This window comes from Corythoichthys intestinalis, chromosome 17 (genome assembly GCF_030265065.1).
Source record: "Corythoichthys intestinalis isolate RoL2023-P3 chromosome 17, ASM3026506v1, whole genome shotgun sequence".
In the NCBI taxonomy this organism is placed as follows: Eukaryota; Metazoa; Chordata; class Actinopteri; order Syngnathiformes; family Syngnathidae; genus Corythoichthys; species Corythoichthys intestinalis.
The window spans coordinates 17,196,726-17,218,772 of NC_080411.1; the positions used below are offsets into that span (position 1 = coordinate 17,196,726).

Sequence of the window (22,047 nt, forward strand, 5' to 3'; positions counted from 1 at the left end):
ACTCAAAACAAGAAACTGGTATCGAGTACTTTTTTGAGTATCAATATCGAGAAGAAAACGTTAGTATCGTGACAACACTATTCCGTATAGTACCTTTGACCAATTGGTTAAGGGTGTAACAGTAGAATGATATTTACGGTATCTTGCGCATTATGTGGGAAGGAGAAAAAGTATCTCATGAGCACTACTCGAATTATTTTTTTTTTTAATTTAAAAAATTACAAAAAATAAAAATAAAAAAAAGACCAAATTCAGAAAATCCATTTATTGCCAAAAATTCGGAATAGACAGCGTTCAACTTTGGAGGTTCAAAGTTCAACTACAGCCTAAGTGGCTGCTTTGAAGGTAATCGCTATTATTCTTGCGGCCCACTCTCAAATCCTGCACCAAACAACATTCAACATCCATTGGAAGAAATGCACTGACATTTAGAGAACGAGAAATAAAAGTGACGGCAAACAAAGAGGAACACATGTACACAATTCCTCTTTTACGGAGGAAGAACCAATATGTAACTTCTAGAATGTGCTTTGTACGCTTCTAGTAAGCGAATGTGTGCCTGGGCACGTTTTTTGGTCATGTTTAACTAGGCGTGAGTAATGTTTGCGTCATTTCAAAAATGTTTGCTAATGCGCTAGCGTGACTGGATGTGATGTAAAGCAGTAATGCAAGTTCTGAAACTGTTGTATGACTGATTGCGGTTTTTCAAGATGTTTTAGACAGCGTAGTATGGTAGTCCATAGTAACTAATTTGCTGTCAATACACATCTAATCCAATGGTCTCTGGCATCCCTCCTAGTTAAAACAGATTGGACATCTGTCAGTGTCAATGTCATAGCCTACTGGGTGGCGGTAGTAAGTTGTGGTTTACAGAAGATAACTTTACAAATGATTATTATTCTTTTTTTCCATTTTTTAACGTCATTTGTGGCAATCAGGTACATTATTCCGGTTGGTAAAACTGTCACAACGAAGCTTCTAGGCCAGAGGTGTCCAAACATTTCTCTCCCAGGTGCAACTTGAAATCCGTCCACTTTCATTTGTTAAACAGAAGATCGGAATCGGCAAAAAAAAAAAAAAGAAAAAAAGCAATCATTTGATCGATGCCAACTTTCCCAGTTGAAATGGAATTGATTTCTAGAATTGTCAATGGCAGTGAATGAATTAAGTGCTACAAGCAACGAAATAATCCAGAAGTAAAAGGATGCTGCAATATACCGCTATACGCCAATGGTACCGCTACATACAAATTTAATTCCTTCCAGGACCTGGTTTGTAAGTCGAAATGGTCGTATGTCGAGCGGGATTTTTCCATAAAAACACATTATAATTTGATTCATCCGTTCCACAGCCCAAAAACCTATGCTAAATCCGTAATAAATACTGCAAGTACAATTACTTATAGCAATTACACATAGCAAAACAAATAAATTATAAATATAAATCAGAATAATAACAATACAGGTAGTAATAATAACAACAAATTAATGTAATGAATCAGGTTCTAATGTTGCAGTTGTGTTTTGCATGCTGTTCCTGAACGCACCGTGTCATTGACGAGCGGTGCAGTAGAGTGGAATGTTCTTACTGTCGCTTTCCGTGTTCTGTTGTTGGCGGGGGGAACGGTGAGCAGTGTTGTCTAGCCAGTTCACTCACACGCACACCAGGCTCATATTTTCCTATCACTTCCATCTTAATTTCAATGCTAAAAGTCACATTGTTTTCACCTGCACTAACCTTCTTGGGACCTATGTTGATTTCTCTCACGAGAAAATCCGCCATGCATCCGTCATGCGATAAAACAATGAAATTGAGGCAAATGATGAGTGAAATTTTATGTCAGATGTCAAAAGGATCGTATGTCGAGGTACCACTGTATATGCTCAGCAACAGCAAAAAGTCAAGAAAATCATACCTCAATTTTTGTATTTATGTAAAACAAAATACTGACATTCTACAGTTTCCTATATTGATTTCAGCATGTTACTAGGTTTTTCCCCCTAAGACAGTAGTCCCCAACCTTTTTTGCACCACGGACCGGTGTAATATGGTCCTTTTTTTTTTTTTCCACGGACCGGCAATGTAGGGCAGAAAATGAGAGTAAATATAAAATCACACGACGGGGCTACAAAAAAACATTAAGTGCGGGAAAAATGTAACTCACCATACGCTGAATCAATGAATCATTTTTAACAGCGGCCTCTCCTAAAATTTTATGGCACAGATCCTTGGTCACAGAAATAATGATGCTAATAATGCTAGCTTTTAGCCACATATTATGCAGGGTCTTGGTTGTAGGCTACTCTCCTGGCTCACTAGGTGGCATTTTCCCCGTAAAAAAGCTGTCCAAAGACGTCGCCGCCCGCAGCACACAGCCAACAGCAAATAACGTTACTGTTTACATCACAGGTGTCAAACAGATTACAGAAAGGGCCAAGTGGGTGCTGGATTTTGTTCCAATCGATACCGTTGAGTACTGAGAGTTTAACCAATGAACTTCCTACTGAAACAAGCAGCACCTGACAAAGTTTAACTGATTACACATGTAAAAGATCTGATTGGTGAAAAGGTGTCCTCGTCATTGGTTGGAAAGCAAACCTGCACCCACTTGGCCCTTTCTGGAATCGGTTGACACCTGTGGTTTACATTGACTGACGCTGGGTTGCCAACCCCAGTAATGGCGGCCAACCACTAGATGGCGACGTACACAACTCTGTACTCGGATTAATTAATAGAGTAGACAGGCATATTGATACTTAAAGAGGCACAGGCCAGATTGCGGTCTTTAACGAATGATTTATTATTTTTCTGCGGCCCAATAGCAAATGCGACAAGGACCGGTACCGCTCCTCGGACCGGTGGTTGGGGTCACTGCCCTAATGGAGTGGAACTGTTTAAGTGACTAGCTCTATCTGTTGTTAAAGCTAGGAAGTGCAACAGAATGTAGGCTAAATTGAAGCTTCTTGTCTCTAGCCAATGATACTTACATCATTTGTTGCGGGCCAATCAAAACTGGGAAACGGGTCATAGATTGGACACCCCTGTTCTAGGGAGACATTTTGTTTTAGAAATGTTAGATAAATGAAGTCTCTAACTTAAAACAGAAAACGGTTTGCAGGACTATGATGGGTGCACTTTTTTTTCGGCTGTTGTTGGGAATCACTGCTCTGCTCTTTATTAACTTAAATTGCTAGCATAACTTAAATTGCTAGCATACCTAAAAGAAGGGCAGAAGAACCAGTATGTTTGACGCTCTACGTGTATGTATGCATGTGTTTTTGCATTTCCGTGTGAGTGTGTGGCAGCCGCTTTGGGCCCGGCTCAGTACCGCCACAGTGTGGTACCTGTGTTTTCCAGAAGCGTTTTCGGCGTATTGGGCCTGTTAATGATTTCCACCAGCTGGTGCAGCACCACTGCAACATACGGCTGCATTTCAGGCCCTGGCCGACCAAACAAGAAGATGAAGAGGATTTTTAACAAAGACACGTGAACAGTGGGTATGGAAAAAGTCTACACACATCTGTACAAATGCCAGTTTTAGGCAATACTGCAAAAATGAACCAAACCAGCTTCAACTTTAACTCTTAGTGCCAGTGATGTAAAACTAGAATTGAAAGAAAATGGCACTAAGCAGGAAATCATAAAGTAAAAAAAAAACCTGGTTGTAGAAATAGTTTTTGGCTGTAGATCAACTACCAAGAACCAAGAAGAGGACAAACATCATTTAACTAATTGGCTGCCGTTGATGACAAAAGGGGTCCAATTCATTTAAAATGGGAGTTGAGATGGATTGGACCACTTTCGCCGTCAATGGTAGCCAATGAGGTTGTCCAAACTCTATCACTGTCACTTCTACCAAAAACAGGAATATTTCAATGCTGTTGTGCAGGTCACAATAGTGGGAAAAAAGTATCATTGTCAAATATTTTGATCTTAAAAAATTCAACAAGAGTATTTTTAAACCTTTCATGCACAAATTACAGCTATTGAACATTCATTCCTTTATTCAATAACCAACCAACGTTCATTGATCCCTCCCTGTCAAAATTGATTGGACGTCTACCTCCGTCAATGGCTAAAAAAAGAAACATTCATGGCCATCCCTCCCAGCCAACATGAATTGGACATCTCTCTTTGTCAATTGCATGCGATAAGTTAAATACGCTGCGAAAAAACAACAGTGTGTATTACTGTTTTTATTCATTTAGTTTTTATTATGATTAACATTATTACAAATTTATTTATAATTGAAAATCATCATATGAATACAATAACTTAAAAATATGTAATGGTCTTTTTAATGACCAAAACCGTCACTTGCTCTATTAATAAAGTTCTTTAGTGTCAACTATTGAACCACTACAGTGAACAATAAAAAAAAAAAAAAAAAATGTACTCACCCATTTGTATGGCAATCTCTCCTATTGCCCACGTTGCATTGTTGCACACGGATATAAACTCAGGATTTAAATTAGTACCCAGTATGGGCATAAAGTCAGCTGAATAAAAGAAAAGAATAAAAGCCAATCAGCGGAGCACGTGCTCGTCTTCACGTTTCGCCGGCAGTAACAAGCGTACCAATGCATGGTTTGACATGCTGGAAACAGGCCTTGGTTAGATCCCCCAGCAAAGCAAAGGAACTCTGACGCACTTCGGGCATTTTGTCCTAAGTGGGGGAAAAACAACAAGAACGTGCAGGTTGCCGAGTAGTGGTGCAAGGTTGACATCAAGAACCTCACCTGCATGCATTGGTACATAAGGGTGAGGATGTTGCTCCGGGCAACAAGTTGCTCGATGGTGCCTCCCAAACCTTCGGCCAGACCGCTGAGAAGATCCAAAGCCACAATCATGAAGTCTTTGTCTGGTGCTTCGTACTGCTCTGGTTGTGACTGGTAAAGCTGGAGGACAGACAATATTTTGAACGCCCAAATCTTACTAGATCTCCCAAAATTGCCATATTTTTCAGATTATAACCTTTGAATCTTGCGGCTTTATTAATTAAATGAAATAAAATGAAATTTTATCGTCATCATCATCGGTATCATTGACAATCATTGACAATTACAAAATGTGATATGATTTGCCCGAAGGAACCGAAGAAGAAGACAAAGGCGGACGGGAGGAAGCATATGCTTATCAGTTTCCCGTCTCCCATACAACTAAAGACGCACATACAGACATGGTACATACATCAGATGGCCACAAAACGGTACAATAGCACAATCAACAATCTGGGTTTAGTAACTCAGCGTCCAGTCAAGCGGCTCGATTAATTTCAGGACGTACAAGGTTATGGCTTTGTCATGTCCCAGACATTTATGCATCACGTTTTCAGCACGAATTAACTGGAGCTCTCTGACGATTTCTTGATTCTGGTTTTGAATCAAGCCAGTCAAGGAGACCTCCAACTTCTGTATGGAGGATTTTATTTCATCCAAGTCTCCAGGTTTCAAATTCTTTGGAGCCATACTAGTCTGGGAGTCGAGCTTGCTGGCCCTGAGCGCTTATCGGTTAAGATAAGAGAGTGCTTTAGGAGCTCAGAGAGTGCGTCTGTACACGGTGAAGGCTGAACAACAATGAATGAAGCTGCTAATTTAGGGATTTTACTGCTAACTATCATGCTTCAATGTTTCGTTCAGCAACCTGAGCGACATTTCCGCTTTGCGTGTGTTCAGTCTCTACTTACTAGCGTGAGTGAGCTGTTAACCAAACATACTCAGTTTCCAAGTGCGTTCTTAGCGGTGCCATTCCCGAGGCTACGTATATATTACAGGTACACATCAACGTTTGTCAAGAGAAGACCCTCGGTGCTACTATGGAAGAACCATTTAAGGTTAACCATTTGTGGTTTGACAGGTTTGGAAAGAAAGCTAAATAGTTTGCAACATTGAAGCTGCTATTCTGGAACCCTGCTGGCTGAGTTGGTTAAGACAAGGCTCCAAGGCAAAAATACGGTACGTCTACTTGTTTTAGTTGTATAGACTAGAGCTGTCCCAACTAGTCGACGTCAATCTTTGACGTAAATGTGTCAACAAGCACGCCATCCAGGTGACGGTTGATAAAGGGTTAAAAAGATTGTGCGTGGAGAGTTGAGAATGGCGGACACTCGGTATTCAAGCGGGAAAAGCGGCACAAAGCACACCAGAGTGACCAAAGCATGGACTTATTTTAACAAAACAAAGGAGAGTACACTGTCGTGTGCAGTCTCTACAATGCCAAGCTTGCATATCACGGCGGCCGTGAATGAACACCTGAAGCGCAGTCACCCAGGTATAATTTTGGAAGACGGCAGGAGACAAGACGCTGCCGAATCGTAGGTCTATATAATGACATTTTGTATTGAAGTTGCCTTTATGTGGGTCATACAACAGAGTATTAGGGGCTAATGTCGGAATAATGTAGCTGAATAAGCAGCTACGTACTAGTGCGTTGCCGCTTCAGTTAAAATCAACAGTATTGAAAGCATCTTGTGTTTTAAAATTGTTGTACATATAAGGAAATCCTTATTATTTTGCTTAATAATATACATTAAATATTATTCAATAGAAGAATTTATATTAATGCTTCATTGTAGCTCCCAGCGAATGTACTGTACATGTATGTAAAGTGCTTAGCTACTCACAGCTACATTAAACCTACGTAATAATGAGACTTGTTTCTCGTAGCAATATTACGACTTTAATTATTTTTTTTCTGCAATTTATTTATTTGGCCCTAATACTCCATCGTAGCGTCGTATCAACGTGCATCATTCATTTTTTTTTTCATCTACTTCAATACAGTGATACGTGACATTTATTTATCTACTCTGCTGGTGCTCACTCTAATGCTGTGAACAATATAGACATACCACAAAAAGAGAAAGAATTGTTTTGAATCCTGTTGGAACAGTGAAATCAGTTTTCTGAATCTGTTTACATTCCATTCTTTTGCACTAGTTAATGCCATCAGCATTTGACCTCATTGTTTATTTGTGATTTATTATTGTTATTTATAAGTTTATTTTTACTTCAATAATGAATAACTGTTCCAAAATGTTTTTTGTGAATCAATAATCGTTAAAAAAAGTAATTGCAAGATTAGTCAAAATTAGAAATATTCTGACTAAAAACGATGCAGAAAATTAACACGTTTGTAACATCTAGATTGGATAACTAACTCATTACTTGCAGCTTGTCCTAAAAGTTCCCTAAAAGGTATTCAGCTAGTCCAGAACGCAGCAGCAAGACTAACGGGAACTAATAGAAGAGAGCACATCGCCCCTGTGCTCCAAGCCCTTCACTGGCTTCCAGTCGAGTTTAGAATTAAATTTAAAATCCTCCTTCTTACATTTAAGACCATTAATGGTTTGGGGCCAGCTTAGCTAACCGATGCGCTGGCTCCATACCGCCCCAACAGAACACTTCGTTCTCAGAATGCAAGTCTACTGGTAGTTCCTCAGGGTCTCAGTACATTAGGAGCTAGAGCCTTAAGCTACCAAGCTCTTGTCTTATGGAATCACCTTCCAGCTAGTATTAAAGAAGCCAACACAGTCTGTACATTTAGGATTAGACTAAAAACGTTCCCATTTGACAAAGCTTATGGTCAGGCTAGTTGAAAACTGACTAGACTCACAGTTCAGTCTAAGCTGCACTAGAAGCTATAATGCTGGGGGAAGTACAGCTACTGAGTCCTATCTCCCGTTTCTTACTCTACCTACCACTTGTCTTTACATTATTTCTCTTTTGTAATTCTAATATCTAGTTGACTAGTCTCTTCATCACTAGTCACCCGGTGCCCCCTTTCCCTCTCCCCCAGAGGGGAGGGGCTATTTTTCAGCCGCAGCCTCCTGACTATCCTGACCCCTGGCTGGATGGACGTCCTGTTGCCCCCCCCCCCCCCCCCACCATCTCATCTGGTTAGATGGACCCCCTCTTGTTTCGTCACTCCATTGCATCTCTACAAACTGGACCTCTTGCTGCTAATACCCACCATCAGTCCTGGTGCATCTATAGCCTGTTCGCCCTGGGAGTGGATCTCTCCTGACTGTGGTTCTCCCCAAGGTTTCTCATTTTTCCCTTGCTGCCATGGAGGGTCTGATGGAGTTTGCCCAGGATATGAACTTCATCTAATTCACCTACTGTTTCTGACTGTGTGTCATATTGACTCTGCAAAGCCCTCTGAGACAACCTTGTTGTGATATAGGGCTATACAAATAAAATTGAATTAGTAAAAAAAAAAAAAAAAAAAAGGTTCATAAAATTAATAAACTAGTCGACTAATTGTTAAAAAAGTCTGCAGACTAATAGAGAGAAAAAAATAATCGTTTGGGACAGCCCTAATATATACCTTTACCCATATACATTAGTGAATATACCTTTATTTTTTAAATTTTTCTAATATTTTATATGTTTGACTATGCTGTAGTTTCGAATGCTGCTACAATCCCCGAATTTCCCCTATGGCTGATCAATAAAGGATTATCTCATCTTATTTAGTATGCTCACCCACCATGGCTTGAGCAAGGGTCTTCTGGACCAGGTTGACGCATCTTTGGTACACGGGCTCGCAATAGGGCAAGAAGCCGCTCTGCAAAGCAGTGGCTACCGATGAAAGGCACTGAAGGGAAGCAAAGGCAGTCAAACTGAGAAATCACACACAGTTGTCTCGCACTTGGATGTTACTCACTTCTAACAAAGGGAAAAGGTCTTTGTCTTCATCCTTGAGCTGGTTCCACTTCTGGATCAGAGGCGGCATCAACATCTGGATGTATTCCTGACACAAGAACATGGGATGAGCTGACACTGACCCGTTCAAATGGTTTGCACATCCGGTGCCATCAACGTCCCGTATCGCTTGTAGCATACCGGTTTGTTGAGATGGTGTCCCACCGAGTCGGCGAGCGTTCCGATGGCGTCATAAAGGATGAGAAGGTTCTTGTGCTGGTACTTGTTGAATGCGAACACCAGCGTGTCCAAAATGAAAGCCAGGTAGGGCACCAATTCCGTGCACGCCTCCTCCTCCAAGGTGGCAAAGGCGCTGAAAGGAGAGCGCAATAAAAATAAATTGTTAGTAATTGTCAGTCAATCTCTGTGATCTACCAGCCCCTCCCAGTTGAAATTGGATTGGGCACCAAAGAGATAACACTAATAGGTACCTGCAAGCAGCCTCCTGCACGCGCTTGTTGCTATCCAGAATGCGCTTGAGTAGCTCGGTCATGAGAGGCTTCAGGTAGACGTCGGGGGGCTGGCTGACAACCCAGTGGGCGTAGCGACTCAGCGTCCAGCAAGTAATTGAGCGCACCAGGGCCTTCTTGTCTGACAGACACTGGATCAGGTGAGGAATCAGCTCGGGGAGGTACGGGATCATTCCCTGCATGCAGCCTAGAGACAGTAGCCCAAAAACGTTTGTAATATTTGACCATTTCAAGCACCAATCATCTTTTTTTGACCCCTTCAGGGGCACTCATTTAACATAGGCCGCCATTGATGGTGCTAGACGTCCAATCCATTTGGACTGGGAGGTTCATTTGCCCCTCCTCGTCCAAACGGATTGGACGCCGAGTGCCGTCAATGGCATTGAAACACTAACAATTATAGCAATTCCTCTTGGTTTAAATGAATAGGACGTCTATTGTTGTCAATGGCAAGCAATAAGTATAATACATGAAAAAATAAAAATAAAAACATAAGTCGAGAGTGTTACTTGGGGCTGTAAACCATATACATTTTTGTCTTTATTCATTTTAATTTCATTTAGGTTTTACTAACATTATACAGAGTTATAAATTCATTCATTTATAATTATAAAACATATTAATGCCTTGAAGCCAATATTTTGAAAGAAAAAAAAATCTGATTTAAGGATCTTTTACTTGTTATTGCTTGCTATTTTCTGCACTATAAGGCGCATCTTCAATAAATGGCCTATTTATCCTCTTAAGACCTGCATTTTTTCTCCTGGGCAAAAAAAAAAAAAAAAAAAATCTTTGCAGATTTTTACTCTACTCAAAGACCAGAACAAAGTCCAATTTTTTTGGCTGGGATATTTTATTATTTTATTGGTTATTTTTAATGTTAATGCTAATGTGTTTTTAATGAGGAATGAGCACTTACGTTTGCCTTTCTGAAGTTGCGTTTTGTCTCATTGTCATTTTCAAAGAACCAAAAATAAGAGGGCATGCTAAACGTCATGATTTGATTTCAATAGGTAAAGTTTCGTCAAATAATCTCCCAGAAGTAGCAATAGCAAGAAAACTCAGTGTATTTATTGGTTTAGAGACATGCCTCATGTCCTTCAGCAGCATGCTCAGGTCTGAAGGGGTTAAAAACATTTTTCATATATAAGGCACATAGAATAGACACTACAGTAGAAGCTGGGGTTACGTTATGCGTCCATTAGATGGAGCTGCGCTCCGAGTTGCTGTGAGACCTGTTGCGGCTAAATATATTCTTATATAAGGCGCACAGGATTACAAAATGCACTGTCGGCTGTTGAGAAAACTTTTAGGCTTTTAGGTGCGCCTTATAGTGCGGAAAAGACTGTAGATGCTTAATTTAGTAAGTAATAAATAAAAACAACCCCCCCACACACACACACGCACACACAAAAGATAATAAAATACAATTTTATGGATGATTAGCTGCAACTATAGTTTAAAAAAAAGTATTGATGCTACTTTAGTGTGATACGTGCCTAATTTGGTACAAGAAGCATCAAGGGGTTCGGTTAAAAATATATATATATATATACACATACAGTGGTACCTCTACATACAAATTTAATTTGTTCCAGGACCTGGTTTGTAAGTCGGAATGGTCGTATGTTGAGCGGGATTTTCCCTTAAGAATACATAATTCGATCAATTTGTTCCACGCTAAATCCTTAATGAATACTGCAGGTACAATTACAAATAGCAAAACAAATAAATTATGAATACAAATCGGAAAATTAATAATAATAATGTAACGAATCGGGTTCTAATGTGGCAGTTGTGTTATTCATGCTGTTCCTGAACGCACCGTGTGACTGATGAGAGGGTGAGAGAGGTGCGGAAGAGTGGGAACTTTTTACTCTTTTCATGTTGGCGTTGGCAACGGCGGAGAGATGCCGTGTTGTGTTGCTCAATTTCTGAAAAATGATTAAAAACCTGACGAAATTGGCGACTTCCTTGCTGATCTTACAATAATACTAATAATAACACAGAGTCGTCCTCGAGATCGTAGACATATTCCTGCCAAATAGTCGGGCCAGTTCACTGATGCACACACCACGCTGATATTTTTCCATCATTTCATTCTTAATTTCAATGGTAAGCGTAACCTTTTCCCACCACCTGCACTAATCTTCTTGGTACCCATGTTGATTTTTCTCACAAGAAAATCTGCCGTTCGTCCGTCTTGCTGGAAAGCAATGAAATTGTGACACTGTCATAAATAGTCATATTTCGAGCATGTCGTCATAAGTCGAGACAAACATGACGAGTCAAATTTTACATCGGATGTCAAAAGGATCTTATATTGAGGTACCACTGTATAATAGTAATTGGTAATAAAACTCTTTTTATTTGGTAAAGATAGTCCTTACCAGATATAAGGGTAAAGGCTGTTGAAAAGCTGTGTACTTTCGTCACCACCATCCCTGAAAGGGTTAAGGATTAATAGTTACCTTCAGCTATCGCTCCCAGTACGAGGATGCCCGACTCCTTGACGACCCAGTCGGGATGGAAGAGCAGCTCTTTGAGAAGCGGCAGAATGTGCAGCAGCAAGTCGTCCCGAAACACGTTGGCTAGAATGTCCAAGGCGGCCGCCGAACATTTGCCTGAAAACGGGCGACGGCCGGCTCAGGTCTGGCCAAATTTGTCCACCTCTACCAAAAATACCCGTCTTCGGGGACTCACGGAGGTTCCAATCCGAAATAGTTTCGTCGTCATCGTCGTCTAAGTCATCGTCTTCCACCTGATCCTCGATGCCGTCGCCTTCGTGCTGTTGGGCGACCGTGCGGGAGCGGTGAAAGCGAGGGCGAATGTCCTGCTCGCTGTCGGGGATGGCCTCGTCCTCCTCGATGTCGCCCTAGATTGAAATTTTCAATGATCATTTTTAGCAAAGCAATGCTCCCTGCATATAATTGTAGTGTTATCACAGACCACGCACTTTGACAAGATTCTAACCATTCCAAAAATGTACGTGTCGCGGTCTCTTTCAATATTGCCCCTAACGTTTGCAAAAATGAGTGTTCTTCGCCCCGAAGTAAAAACAAAAAAAGCTCCCTTTCATTGCTGATGACAATTTTTTTTTAAATACCTAAATGCATTTTTTTTGGTAATTTTTTCATCCAATTCATATAATCTATACACAAAAAGGGTGGATGAAAATGAAAATGTTCTATATAGAAAAGGGTTACATTAATGGTTTCTAATCAGGTACAGTTTATGTGTATTTTTTTCTTGTTAAATTTGGGTATTATGGCTTATAGTCAGGTGTAGGGTTGTCAAAAGTATCAAAATATCGATACTGGAATGTTGTTTCCTGATAGGATATCTGATAGCAAAAGTATCGATACTCAGTTATAGGTTTTTGCGCAACCGCGGGTCACCAGTAAATTGTTGTCATGGGTCAAATTTGAATTTTCTACTCCTCTTGAGAGTAATGGAAGATATTTTACATTACATTTTACATATTTTACATTATCCTTTCCAACGCACATGCTGCCATTGATGGATGGCGATATACGTCCAACCCATTTTGAGCAGTCAAAACGTCGGTCGCCGTTATTGGCACTGAAAGAAGAGCATTCATAGCCAGGATGTGACCCAAAATGAAGAGGAAGTGGCCTGGAATTGACGCAAAATCAACAGGAAAAGATCTAGGAATGTTCCGAAATCAATAGGAAGTGACTTGTAGGATATTTTAACCCTTTAACACCGGATGTGTCTGCAACACGTTTACGCATACCATCTTTGGTAATTACATCAACCAGGTGTCACCAGTTGGTCTCATTTGAAAGTGCGGAAGTTGAGGTCCACGCCCATTTTTACTTGAAGTTAATCGACCAAGTAAAATGGGAGATAATGTCATTTGAGTTTCATTGCCCTCATAAATAAGCATTTAAATGCTGCGTGGACAACGTTTTTATGTCCATATTTCCATCATTTCTTGTCCTTTTTCAAAACCGAATGCACCACGAAAAACTACATATCCCAGGAGCCACTGTGAGGACACGAAGGACGGACGCGGGGTAGCGAGTGACGGCCGGTTGGATTGAGCAAGCGACTGTGAAACGTGCAGAATGAATCGAAAACCAAATTTAGCGCAAGCTAATACATTATTTCAAAAACTCGAGGATGGACCAGATTTGTCGTCGTTTTCTCTGGATGAGTCGGCGAGTTGGGAAGAGTGACAGGCTGACAGCGCAAAGGGCGGAAGAGTTGGCTGGGTGACGTAGTGTATGATGTAACCCTTTTTCTTGTTCAAGGGGGAACCGAGTACATGCCTGAAAAAATTTAACTGAATGAGTTTATTGCCAATATTTTTGAAAAGCCTTTTTTTCTTATGTTTATATTTTATTTTTCACTGTCAATCTTTTCAATTTGTGTATAGATGTGTGTGTTCAGGGAGCTTGATTGCATGTGTATGTACTGTACTTTTGATAAGGTGATGGGTGCAATACCTAACCTCACAACGAGACCAAACAACAGTTTAGACATGAAGGTTATGGTGTCCTGAAAAAAGGGAACCAACCATGTCATTGTGAAGAATTTTTTCTTTAAAATACAAAGACAACATCAAAGGCATGCAAATTTGGACAAAATACTCAGGTGTTAAAAGGTTAATTTAGTTTCTATTAACTTATTGGCTGTGATTGATGGCGCAATACCCATTCGCTACCAGCCCTCCCCCTATAAATGGATTGGACATCTAATAGAGACAAAGTACTTTCAACTCATAGCAGACAGATAATTGGACACCACATGATAGGACATCAGTCATTGTCAATGGCACAAAGAGTTAAATAAGATTTTATTTCAGTATTTTCATTAATGCAATACCGAAAATGGTATCGAGTACTTTTTTTTTTTTTTAATCAATATCGAGTTGAAAATTTTAGTATCGTGACAACAGTAGTCAGGTATGCTCTATATCAGGGGTGTCCAAACTTTTTGCAAAGGGGGCCAGATTTGGTGTGGGAAAAATGCCGGGGGCCGACCTTGGCTGTCGTCCTTTACGTAGAACAATATATTTAAGCAAATTTTAGCAAGCCATTCAGTTTGTCACATTTGCTTATTTTTTTTCTCTTTCGACTCTCGGGCTCTTGCGAAATACTGCTGCTGTGACATTAAACTAGCTTCAACTTGCTTCAATTTCTCGCTGCGTATCTTCCCTGTAGTCTTGTCGTACATGTCAGCGTGTCTTGTTTGGTAATATCGCCTCACATTGAAATCTTTAAAAACAGCGACGTCTCTTCGCAAATGAGGCAGACACAGTTGTTGCGTATTTTAGTGAAGAACTGGTCTAATTTCCACCTATCCTTGAAGCGTCGGCCGTCACAGTCAACTTTCTTTTTTTGTTGATTGTCACCATTTTAGAAAATGGAAGTAATGGGTCACATGGAGTAATGTTGCTTGCCTCCAACATCAAGCAATTATCAGAGAATCCCTAAATTTGAAAAATAAGGTCCTAATGAAACCTTTTTTTCAAATTTGTTAAAAGAAAAGTCAAAATGAATATGTGTAATAAGCGCTCTATATCTATAACCCATGCTAAATCATGTGTTTTTTTCTCATGGAACCTGCAGATGCATGTGTTGACTTGCATCCATCATTTTTTTTTCAAAAAGAAATGTCAAAATTCTAAATTAGTCTCAAAATCGTGGAATTTTAGTTGTATCAAATGTGATACATTTGGCAATGAAGGGTTAAAATGCTGCTGCCTTTTAGTGGGTAAATGAGGGGCAGCATTTTGTGTGTAAGCTACTTCATATGAAGGTTGCAGTACTGCTGACCAATTCATTAAGTCTGTGTTCGGGCCAGACGTTATTGATTTTATGACAGAGGCTGGGGGGGCCGGATGAAATTTGACCACGGGCCGCATTTGGCCCCCGGGCCGGACTTTGGACATGTCTGCTCTATATTGTGGAATGTACTGTAAACCTGTGCTTCTGAAAGTTTTTAGTTATACTGCAAACATTTTCCCAATGTAATGACTTCAGCCCAATGCCACATCCGGGGTTCGTGGGTCAACTCGCGTTCAAACCGAACCGTACCGACTGACCTTGAGCATGATGATGTCTATCTCGGAGTACTTCATCCCGTTGACGAGCACCGGAGTGAGCCTGCGGGTGAGGACGTGACAAAAAGGCAAGGACAACCCATTACTCACCGGCGACGGCGGGTTGGCATGACGGATGTTTACGGCTGAGGTCAAGTGACGCCGTCTTAATCAGCCGCCAGGGTCGGGGGATGATATCCGCGACCCTCGCATCGATCGCTTCTTACTTGGACAGGTGCCCGCACAGCACTTCCTTGCAGACGGGCTGCTCAGCTAACGTCAGCCAGAATTCGCAGGCCTCCAACGCCACGTTTTCATCCTGGTCTTGTGTCCTCTGAAGCATGTACTGCCACAGTAAAGTTCACTCGTTGAGCTTTTATAGAGCAGTCATTAAAAACTATGATTTTTTTTTTTTTTTAAGTGTATTTTGGGACATAACCAGAGTTTAATTCTCATTGTAATGCCTCAGAATCAACAGGAAGTGACCCAGAAACCCCCCCCCCAACCAAACATGAAATGACCTGAAAATGCCCCAAAATCAACAGGAAGTGACCCGTACATAAACAGAAAAGTGGCCTGCATAAGCTTACCTACCAGCAGATCATAGCATGCCAGAAATAGCATTGTCTTGACAAACATTTGATTTATTTATGAACGTATTGACTGATTAAAAAATACAATAATTCATAATTACAAAATAATACGATTATTTAACAATAATGTATGACAGGGATGTCCAGACTGCTGCCCAGTTTTTATGACAGTTAGAAATGACAGTCATTAAAACGAAAACGTCCAAAGTTTAAAAATCCGTCAAATTACTGTATTTTTCGGACTATAAGTCGCAGTTTTTTTCATAGTTGGGGGGGGGGGGGAGGTGCGACTTATACTCAGGAGCGACTTATGTGTGAATATATTAACACATTATTGATATCATTTCACATGTTATTTTGGTGTTTTGGAGTGACACTGATGGTTTGGTAAACTTGTTAGCATGTTCTTTATGCTATAGTTATCTAAATAACTCTTAATAGCTATGGCCACGTTCGCATTCTGCCTTTGGCAATGTGTGTTCAATTGTATTATTGACTTGTTTATATTGAAATGCATGCTTTTAGTTTGTGATGCTTTCACACCTATGTGGGGGCACACTCGCACTTGTTTACGTGAAGAAGAGCGCTCACAAGCCAGAAGAAGACGGACAGCTACGCAGCTCTGAGTGAGTGGGCGAGTTAGAGAGAGACACGGCTGCGAACCTACGTTCGTTTATGCTTGTAAAATATCTCTACAGAGGCAACGCTTGTGTGTATCGTCTTTTCTGTTGTTGTTGTGTGTTTTCCGCCCGCGATCGGACACTTAGAGCCAGTTGTGTGGTTGTTTGAACGATTTGCTAATGCTAGCGCATGCTAACCGTTTGTGTCATTGCTGTAATAGTACCTAATCATCATTTATTTACGTTTATGAGAACCTGTTTGGTATCGAGGACAAAATTGATTCAGCAAATTATACGGACCTCCAGCTGTAGCGTCCTGGTGAGGACAGTATATTCGCATTTCGTTGTTCATGCACTGTACACTTATTCAGCATGTTGTTCTCTATTGTATTTTTATATTAAATTGCCTTTCAAGAAGACATATCTCTTCTATGTGTTGGATTTTATTATGTAAATTTCCGCCCAAAATGCGACTCATACTCCGGTGCGACTTACGTGTATATACGTTTTTTTTTTCTTCGTTTTTTTCTCTTCATTGGGGATTTTATGGCTGGTGCGACTAATACTCAGGTGCGACTTGTAGTCCGAAAAATACGGTATACAGAAATATGACAAACTCTTCATCTTCCCTTTAAGTTTGTCAAATGACCCCAAATAGTAATTTCCGCTGTAAAGGGTTCATACATATTCGTTTGACTCACCTCAACAATGTTATGCATGTGTGGCAGCAGTCGGTCCAGGCGGACCTCCAGCAACATGACAAGCGCTCGGCACACGTTTTTGCGCACCTCTGGCTCCTCGTCGGTGGCCAGCGCAAACAGGTTCTGTAGACGGGAAAGAGGCGTTTACAGTAATTCTGTTGTGGACATAGGGTTGCTATGGTTAGTCAACTAATTGATTAGCAGATTAATCGACAACTATTCTGACAGTCGAACAATCATTTAGAGTCTGTGTTGATCTAAAGATAGTCAATATCCTCTTAATAGTATTTTTTTTTTCTATTTAGGGCTGTCAAACGAATAAAATTTTTAATCGAGTTAATCACAGCTTAAAAATTAATTAATCGTAATTCATCGCAATTCAAACCATCTATAAAATATGCCATATTTTTCTGTAAATTATTGTTGGAAAGATAAGACACAATACGGATATATACATTCAACATACTGTACATTAGTACTGTATTTGTTTATTATAACAATAAATCAAGATGGCATTAACATTATTAACATTCTGTTAAAGCGATCCATGTATAGACAGACTTGTAGTTCTTAAAAGATAAATGTTAGTACAAGTTATAGAAATTTTATATTAAAACTCCTCTTAATGTTAATAAAATTTGTAAAATTTTCGAACAAAAAAATGAACTAATAGCTCGCCATTATTGATGTCAATAATTACACAATGCTCATGGATGGTGCTTAAACCCATAAAATCAGTCGCACCCAAGCGCCAGCAAAGGGCGAAAAAACACCAAAAAAACACAATTAACAAATGGACATGACACTGTCATTTTAATCTGTTTGAGCGGGGCATGTGTGTTAATTGCATCAAATATTTTGATGTGATTAATTAAAAAAAAAAAAAAAATTACCGCCCGTTAACGCAATAATTTTGACAGCCCTAATTTTATTGTTTATAAAGTTTTGAGTTTTCGGATAATATCTGCCGATAAAAGCATATTAAAATATCGGATAATAGCGACATGGTTTTTCACGATCGGTTTTGGGCCAATATGCATGTTGCTTTCAAAGTGAAAGTAGAAGCCTTTGGCCTTTGTACACAGGGTGGTCACAGCTTACTACAATAGTTATGCTTACTGACCATTAGATGTCTCCAAACTAAGATGCTTGGGATTTGTTATGTGAGCATAATCATTATTAAAGCAGCCAGTGGGGCATCACAATACAATGAGCTATAATACTAGTATGTTATATTCAAGACAGCATATATCTGTATCGAATTTTTGGACAATATCGGGATATTGGTGAAAGTCATTATCGGACAACTCTCATTTTAATTAAAAAAAAAAAAAAAAAAAAAAAATGTGAAATATATATCAATATTATTTAATTAATTTAAAAACATATACAGTGGTGCCTTGAGAATACGAAAGCTTCAATAAACGAAAAATTAATTACACGAAAAGACGTGTAAAGATTTTTTAGCTTGCTTTTTTTACAAAAACTTGTTCAGCACACGAAAGATAAGTGGTATGGTCATTTTAAGTCGCAACATAAACGCCGTAGGGCAGAATCTTTCCCATCATGCTCATTGCCATGATCCTGCTCTCCTATTCACCTATTGTTGGTATCCCTTTCGGACTTGCCTCACTTCCCCGTTTTTGTTTTTTGTGTGATTTTCTTGACAGAAATAATTCAAAGCTTTTTTGTGTCACCTTATAAAGATGAGTACATTTAAAACAAAAGTAACAACACGCAAAACAACAACGCAATATTTGAAATAAGGGGTAGGGGTGTTAATTTATTATTTTTTTTAAAAAGAAATTCTGAGGTATATCCCGATATTATATCGTGCAATTCTCATTTCTATTCAAAATCCATCTATTGATCCTTCCGCGTGTTTTGCTCCTGGTGTTGCGTCACCAGTAGGTAGATGGCGAGATAGTGTAAAGCGCTTTGAGCGCCTTGAAAGGTGGAAAAGTGCTATATAAGTATAACACCATTTACCATTTACACCATTTTTGGTGGAAATTCAGCGGCTTCACTTCTACTCCCGTCCAGTAGTTGACAGCATGAAGCAGCATTGCCTTGCAGTCTGCTGAAGTAACAACAACATGACACTAATCCGAGTAGCGATTTGTGTTCGCTGCCTTCAAGTGGTTGCTCGTATTCATAAATCTGAACCATGGACTATTTTGGCTTTGAATGCAAAAACTGAAGCATGGAGTACAGTGGTACCTCTACATACGAAGTTAATTAGTTTCAGAATCTTGTTTGTAAGTCGAAATGGTCGTATGTCGAGCAGGATTTTCCATAAGAATACATTATAATTCCATTAATAATACTGCTGGTGTTATTGCAAATAGCAATTACACAGAGCAAAACAAATAAATTATGAATACAAATCGACAGTGATATGACGATAGTTATAATAATAATAATTCCTGTAATAATGTAAAGAATCGGGTTCTAATGTGGCGGATGTGTTTTGCGTGGTGTACCTGAACGCACCGCTTGGCTGACTTGACAGAGGGAGAGAGGATTTTTTGCTTTCACTTTTCATGTCCTGTCGCTGGCGTCGGCTACGGTGGACGGTAGGCATGTTGTGTTGCACAAGGTATGAAATAAATGATTAAAAATCTGACAAAGATGGCGATTTCTTTGGCAATGTTACAATAATAATAATAATTGTCACCTTAACTTATAAAGGCTGGCGAACGGAAGAGGACCATTGAGATCGTAGACATTCTACGGCTGTCGAGCCAGTTCAGGGACACTGACACCACGCTCATATTTTTCTATCATTTCCATCTTCATTTCAATTGTAAGCCTCATCTTTTTCCACCGCTTGCACTAATTTTCTTGGAACCCATGTTGATTTCTCTCACAAGAAAATCTGCTGTGCGTCCGCCTTGCGGGAAAACAAAGAAACTGCAGCGCTGTCATAAATTGTCATATTTCGAGCATGTCGTCGGATGTACAAACAAATGGCGAGTCAAATTTTACGTCGGATGTCGAAAGATCGTGTGTCGAAGCGATCATATGTCGAGGTACCACTGTATTTAGAGTCCTGCAGTTAAGCAGGTTTGGACTAAAAAAATGTTTTCATAAAAGCCATATGTTGTTCAAACATAAAACAAAAACATTTTTACTTGAGTGCTGGATAAGGTTTCAGGAATAAATTGATATTAATGTAATTATGTCCATTTTGATTTGTTTTTTTCTAAAGTGATATACAAATATCGCAAAAATAGTCTTCAAATGTAGTGTCGGGATTAATTGGGATCGAATAGAATTGTAACCTGTGACTTGTGATACAGATCATATCACCAGATATGAACCTAGCAGACAGTAAATCAAATCTAAGTTAAATGACTCTCACGTGACTTGAGATCACGCGATACAGCAGTCACACTTGCCTCGATGAAAGCGTCAATGTGCATCATGAGGGCCTGAGTCCTGCTGATGATGAACTGGTTGACACAGGCGATAGCATGAGACCTAAAAAGGCACAAAGAGTGGGCCACGTGTCTCGCCGGAGGCCGGGCGCCTGCTGAAAGCGGCCCGTGTGTGTTCATTCAAAGGGAATATACAGTGCCTTGCAAAAGTATTCGGCCCCCTTGAATCTTGCAACCTTTCGCCACATTTCAGGCTTCAAACATGAAGATATGAAATTTAATTTTTTTGTCAAGAATCAACAATAAGTGGGACACAATCGTGAAGTGGAACAACATTTATTGGATAATTTAAAGTTTTTTAACAAATAAAAAACTGAAAAGTGGGGCATGCAATATTATTCGGCCCCTTTACTTTCAGTGCAGCAAACTCACTCCAGAAGTTCAGTGAGGATCTCTTAATGATCCAATGTTGTCCTAAATGACCGATGATGATAAATAGAATCCACCTGTGTGTAATCAAGTCTTTGTATAAATGCACCTGCTCTGTGACAGTCTCAGGGTTCTATTTAAAGTGCAGAGAGCATTATGAAAACCAAGGAACACACCAGGCAGGTCTGAGATACTGTTGTGGAGAAGTTTAAAGCCGGATTTGGATACAAAAAGATTTCCCAAGCTTTAAACATCTCAAAGAGCACTGTGCAAGCCATCATATTGAAATGGAAGGAGCATCAGACCACTGCAAATCTACCAACACCCGGCCGTCCTTCCAAACTTTCTTCTCAAACAAGGAGAAAACTGATTAGAGATGCAGCCAAGAGGCCCATGATCTAGGGCTGCAGCTATCGAATATTTTAGTAATCGAGTAATCGACTGAAAATTCTATCGATTAATCGAGTAATCGGATAAAACAAATATTTTTAGGTGAAGAGCAATTATAAATATACATGAGAAAACAAGACATTTCATCTAATCTTGAACCATTTTCAGTCAATCAATGTCTTTATTTTCGATGTATATTGTAGCTCGAATTTAAAAAAAAAAAAAGACATTCACTGCTTTCACTCAAAAAACTTTTACATCTTATTTAAAAAAAAAAATATATATATATATATATACATATATATATGTATATATATATATATTACCTAAAAATGCTGTTACGCTTGATAACACACATCACTTAAAAGTTAGGATTTTTTCCCACGTGTTTCAATTGAATTTCTCTTTGTGTCAAGCCATTTTTAAGTTCTAGTTAAGTTTTAAGTTAGTCTAAACTGTAAGTCCTGATAGGATTTTGAGTTTTTGCAGTGTTCAAAATAAATGTATGATACAGGCTGTACTGGAGCACATTAGGGACCAGTGCTACTTGGTGTTTTATCCAGCAATGACTACTGAGCTAAAATTGATAGTTAGCATGATTAAGTTTTTATTTTACACCCTCATCACTCCACAATGCTATGTTATGTTAAAGCCTGTATGTAAGACACGTTAGCCACGCAACGACAGTG

General features: G+C 39.5%; 1 protein-coding gene across 2 annotated transcripts in view; it reads right to left on the minus strand.

Annotated features, from left to right (window-relative positions):
* tnpo1 (transportin 1) overlaps window positions 1-22,047 on the minus strand; it is a 56,337-nt gene that overhangs the window by 10,104 nt on the left and 24,186 nt on the right. For both annotated transcript variants that reach the window (XR_009061087.1, XM_057818676.1), the window contains exons 6-19: window positions 20,561-20,642; window positions 17,160-17,282; window positions 15,473-15,591; window positions 15,249-15,309; window positions 11,879-12,050; window positions 11,647-11,799; window positions 9,137-9,362; window positions 8,847-9,018; window positions 8,668-8,754; window positions 8,491-8,598; window positions 4,740-4,898; window positions 4,579-4,666; window positions 4,401-4,499; window positions 3,345-3,440 (exon numbers count right to left, since the gene is read on the minus strand). Coding sequence is in view for 1 of the 2 variants with exons in the window: in XM_057818676.1 (XP_057674659.1) it covers window positions 3,345-3,440; window positions 4,401-4,499; window positions 4,579-4,666; window positions 4,740-4,898; window positions 8,491-8,598; window positions 8,668-8,754; window positions 8,847-9,018; window positions 9,137-9,362; window positions 11,647-11,799; window positions 11,879-12,050; window positions 15,249-15,309; window positions 15,473-15,591; window positions 17,160-17,282; window positions 20,561-20,642 (1,745 nt within the window). In the remaining variant the exon portion in view is untranslated. The remainder of the gene's footprint in view (window positions 1-3,344; window positions 3,441-4,400; window positions 4,500-4,578; window positions 4,667-4,739; window positions 4,899-8,490; window positions 8,599-8,667; window positions 8,755-8,846; window positions 9,019-9,136; window positions 9,363-11,646; window positions 11,800-11,878; window positions 12,051-15,248; window positions 15,310-15,472; window positions 15,592-17,159; window positions 17,283-20,560; window positions 20,643-22,047) is intronic.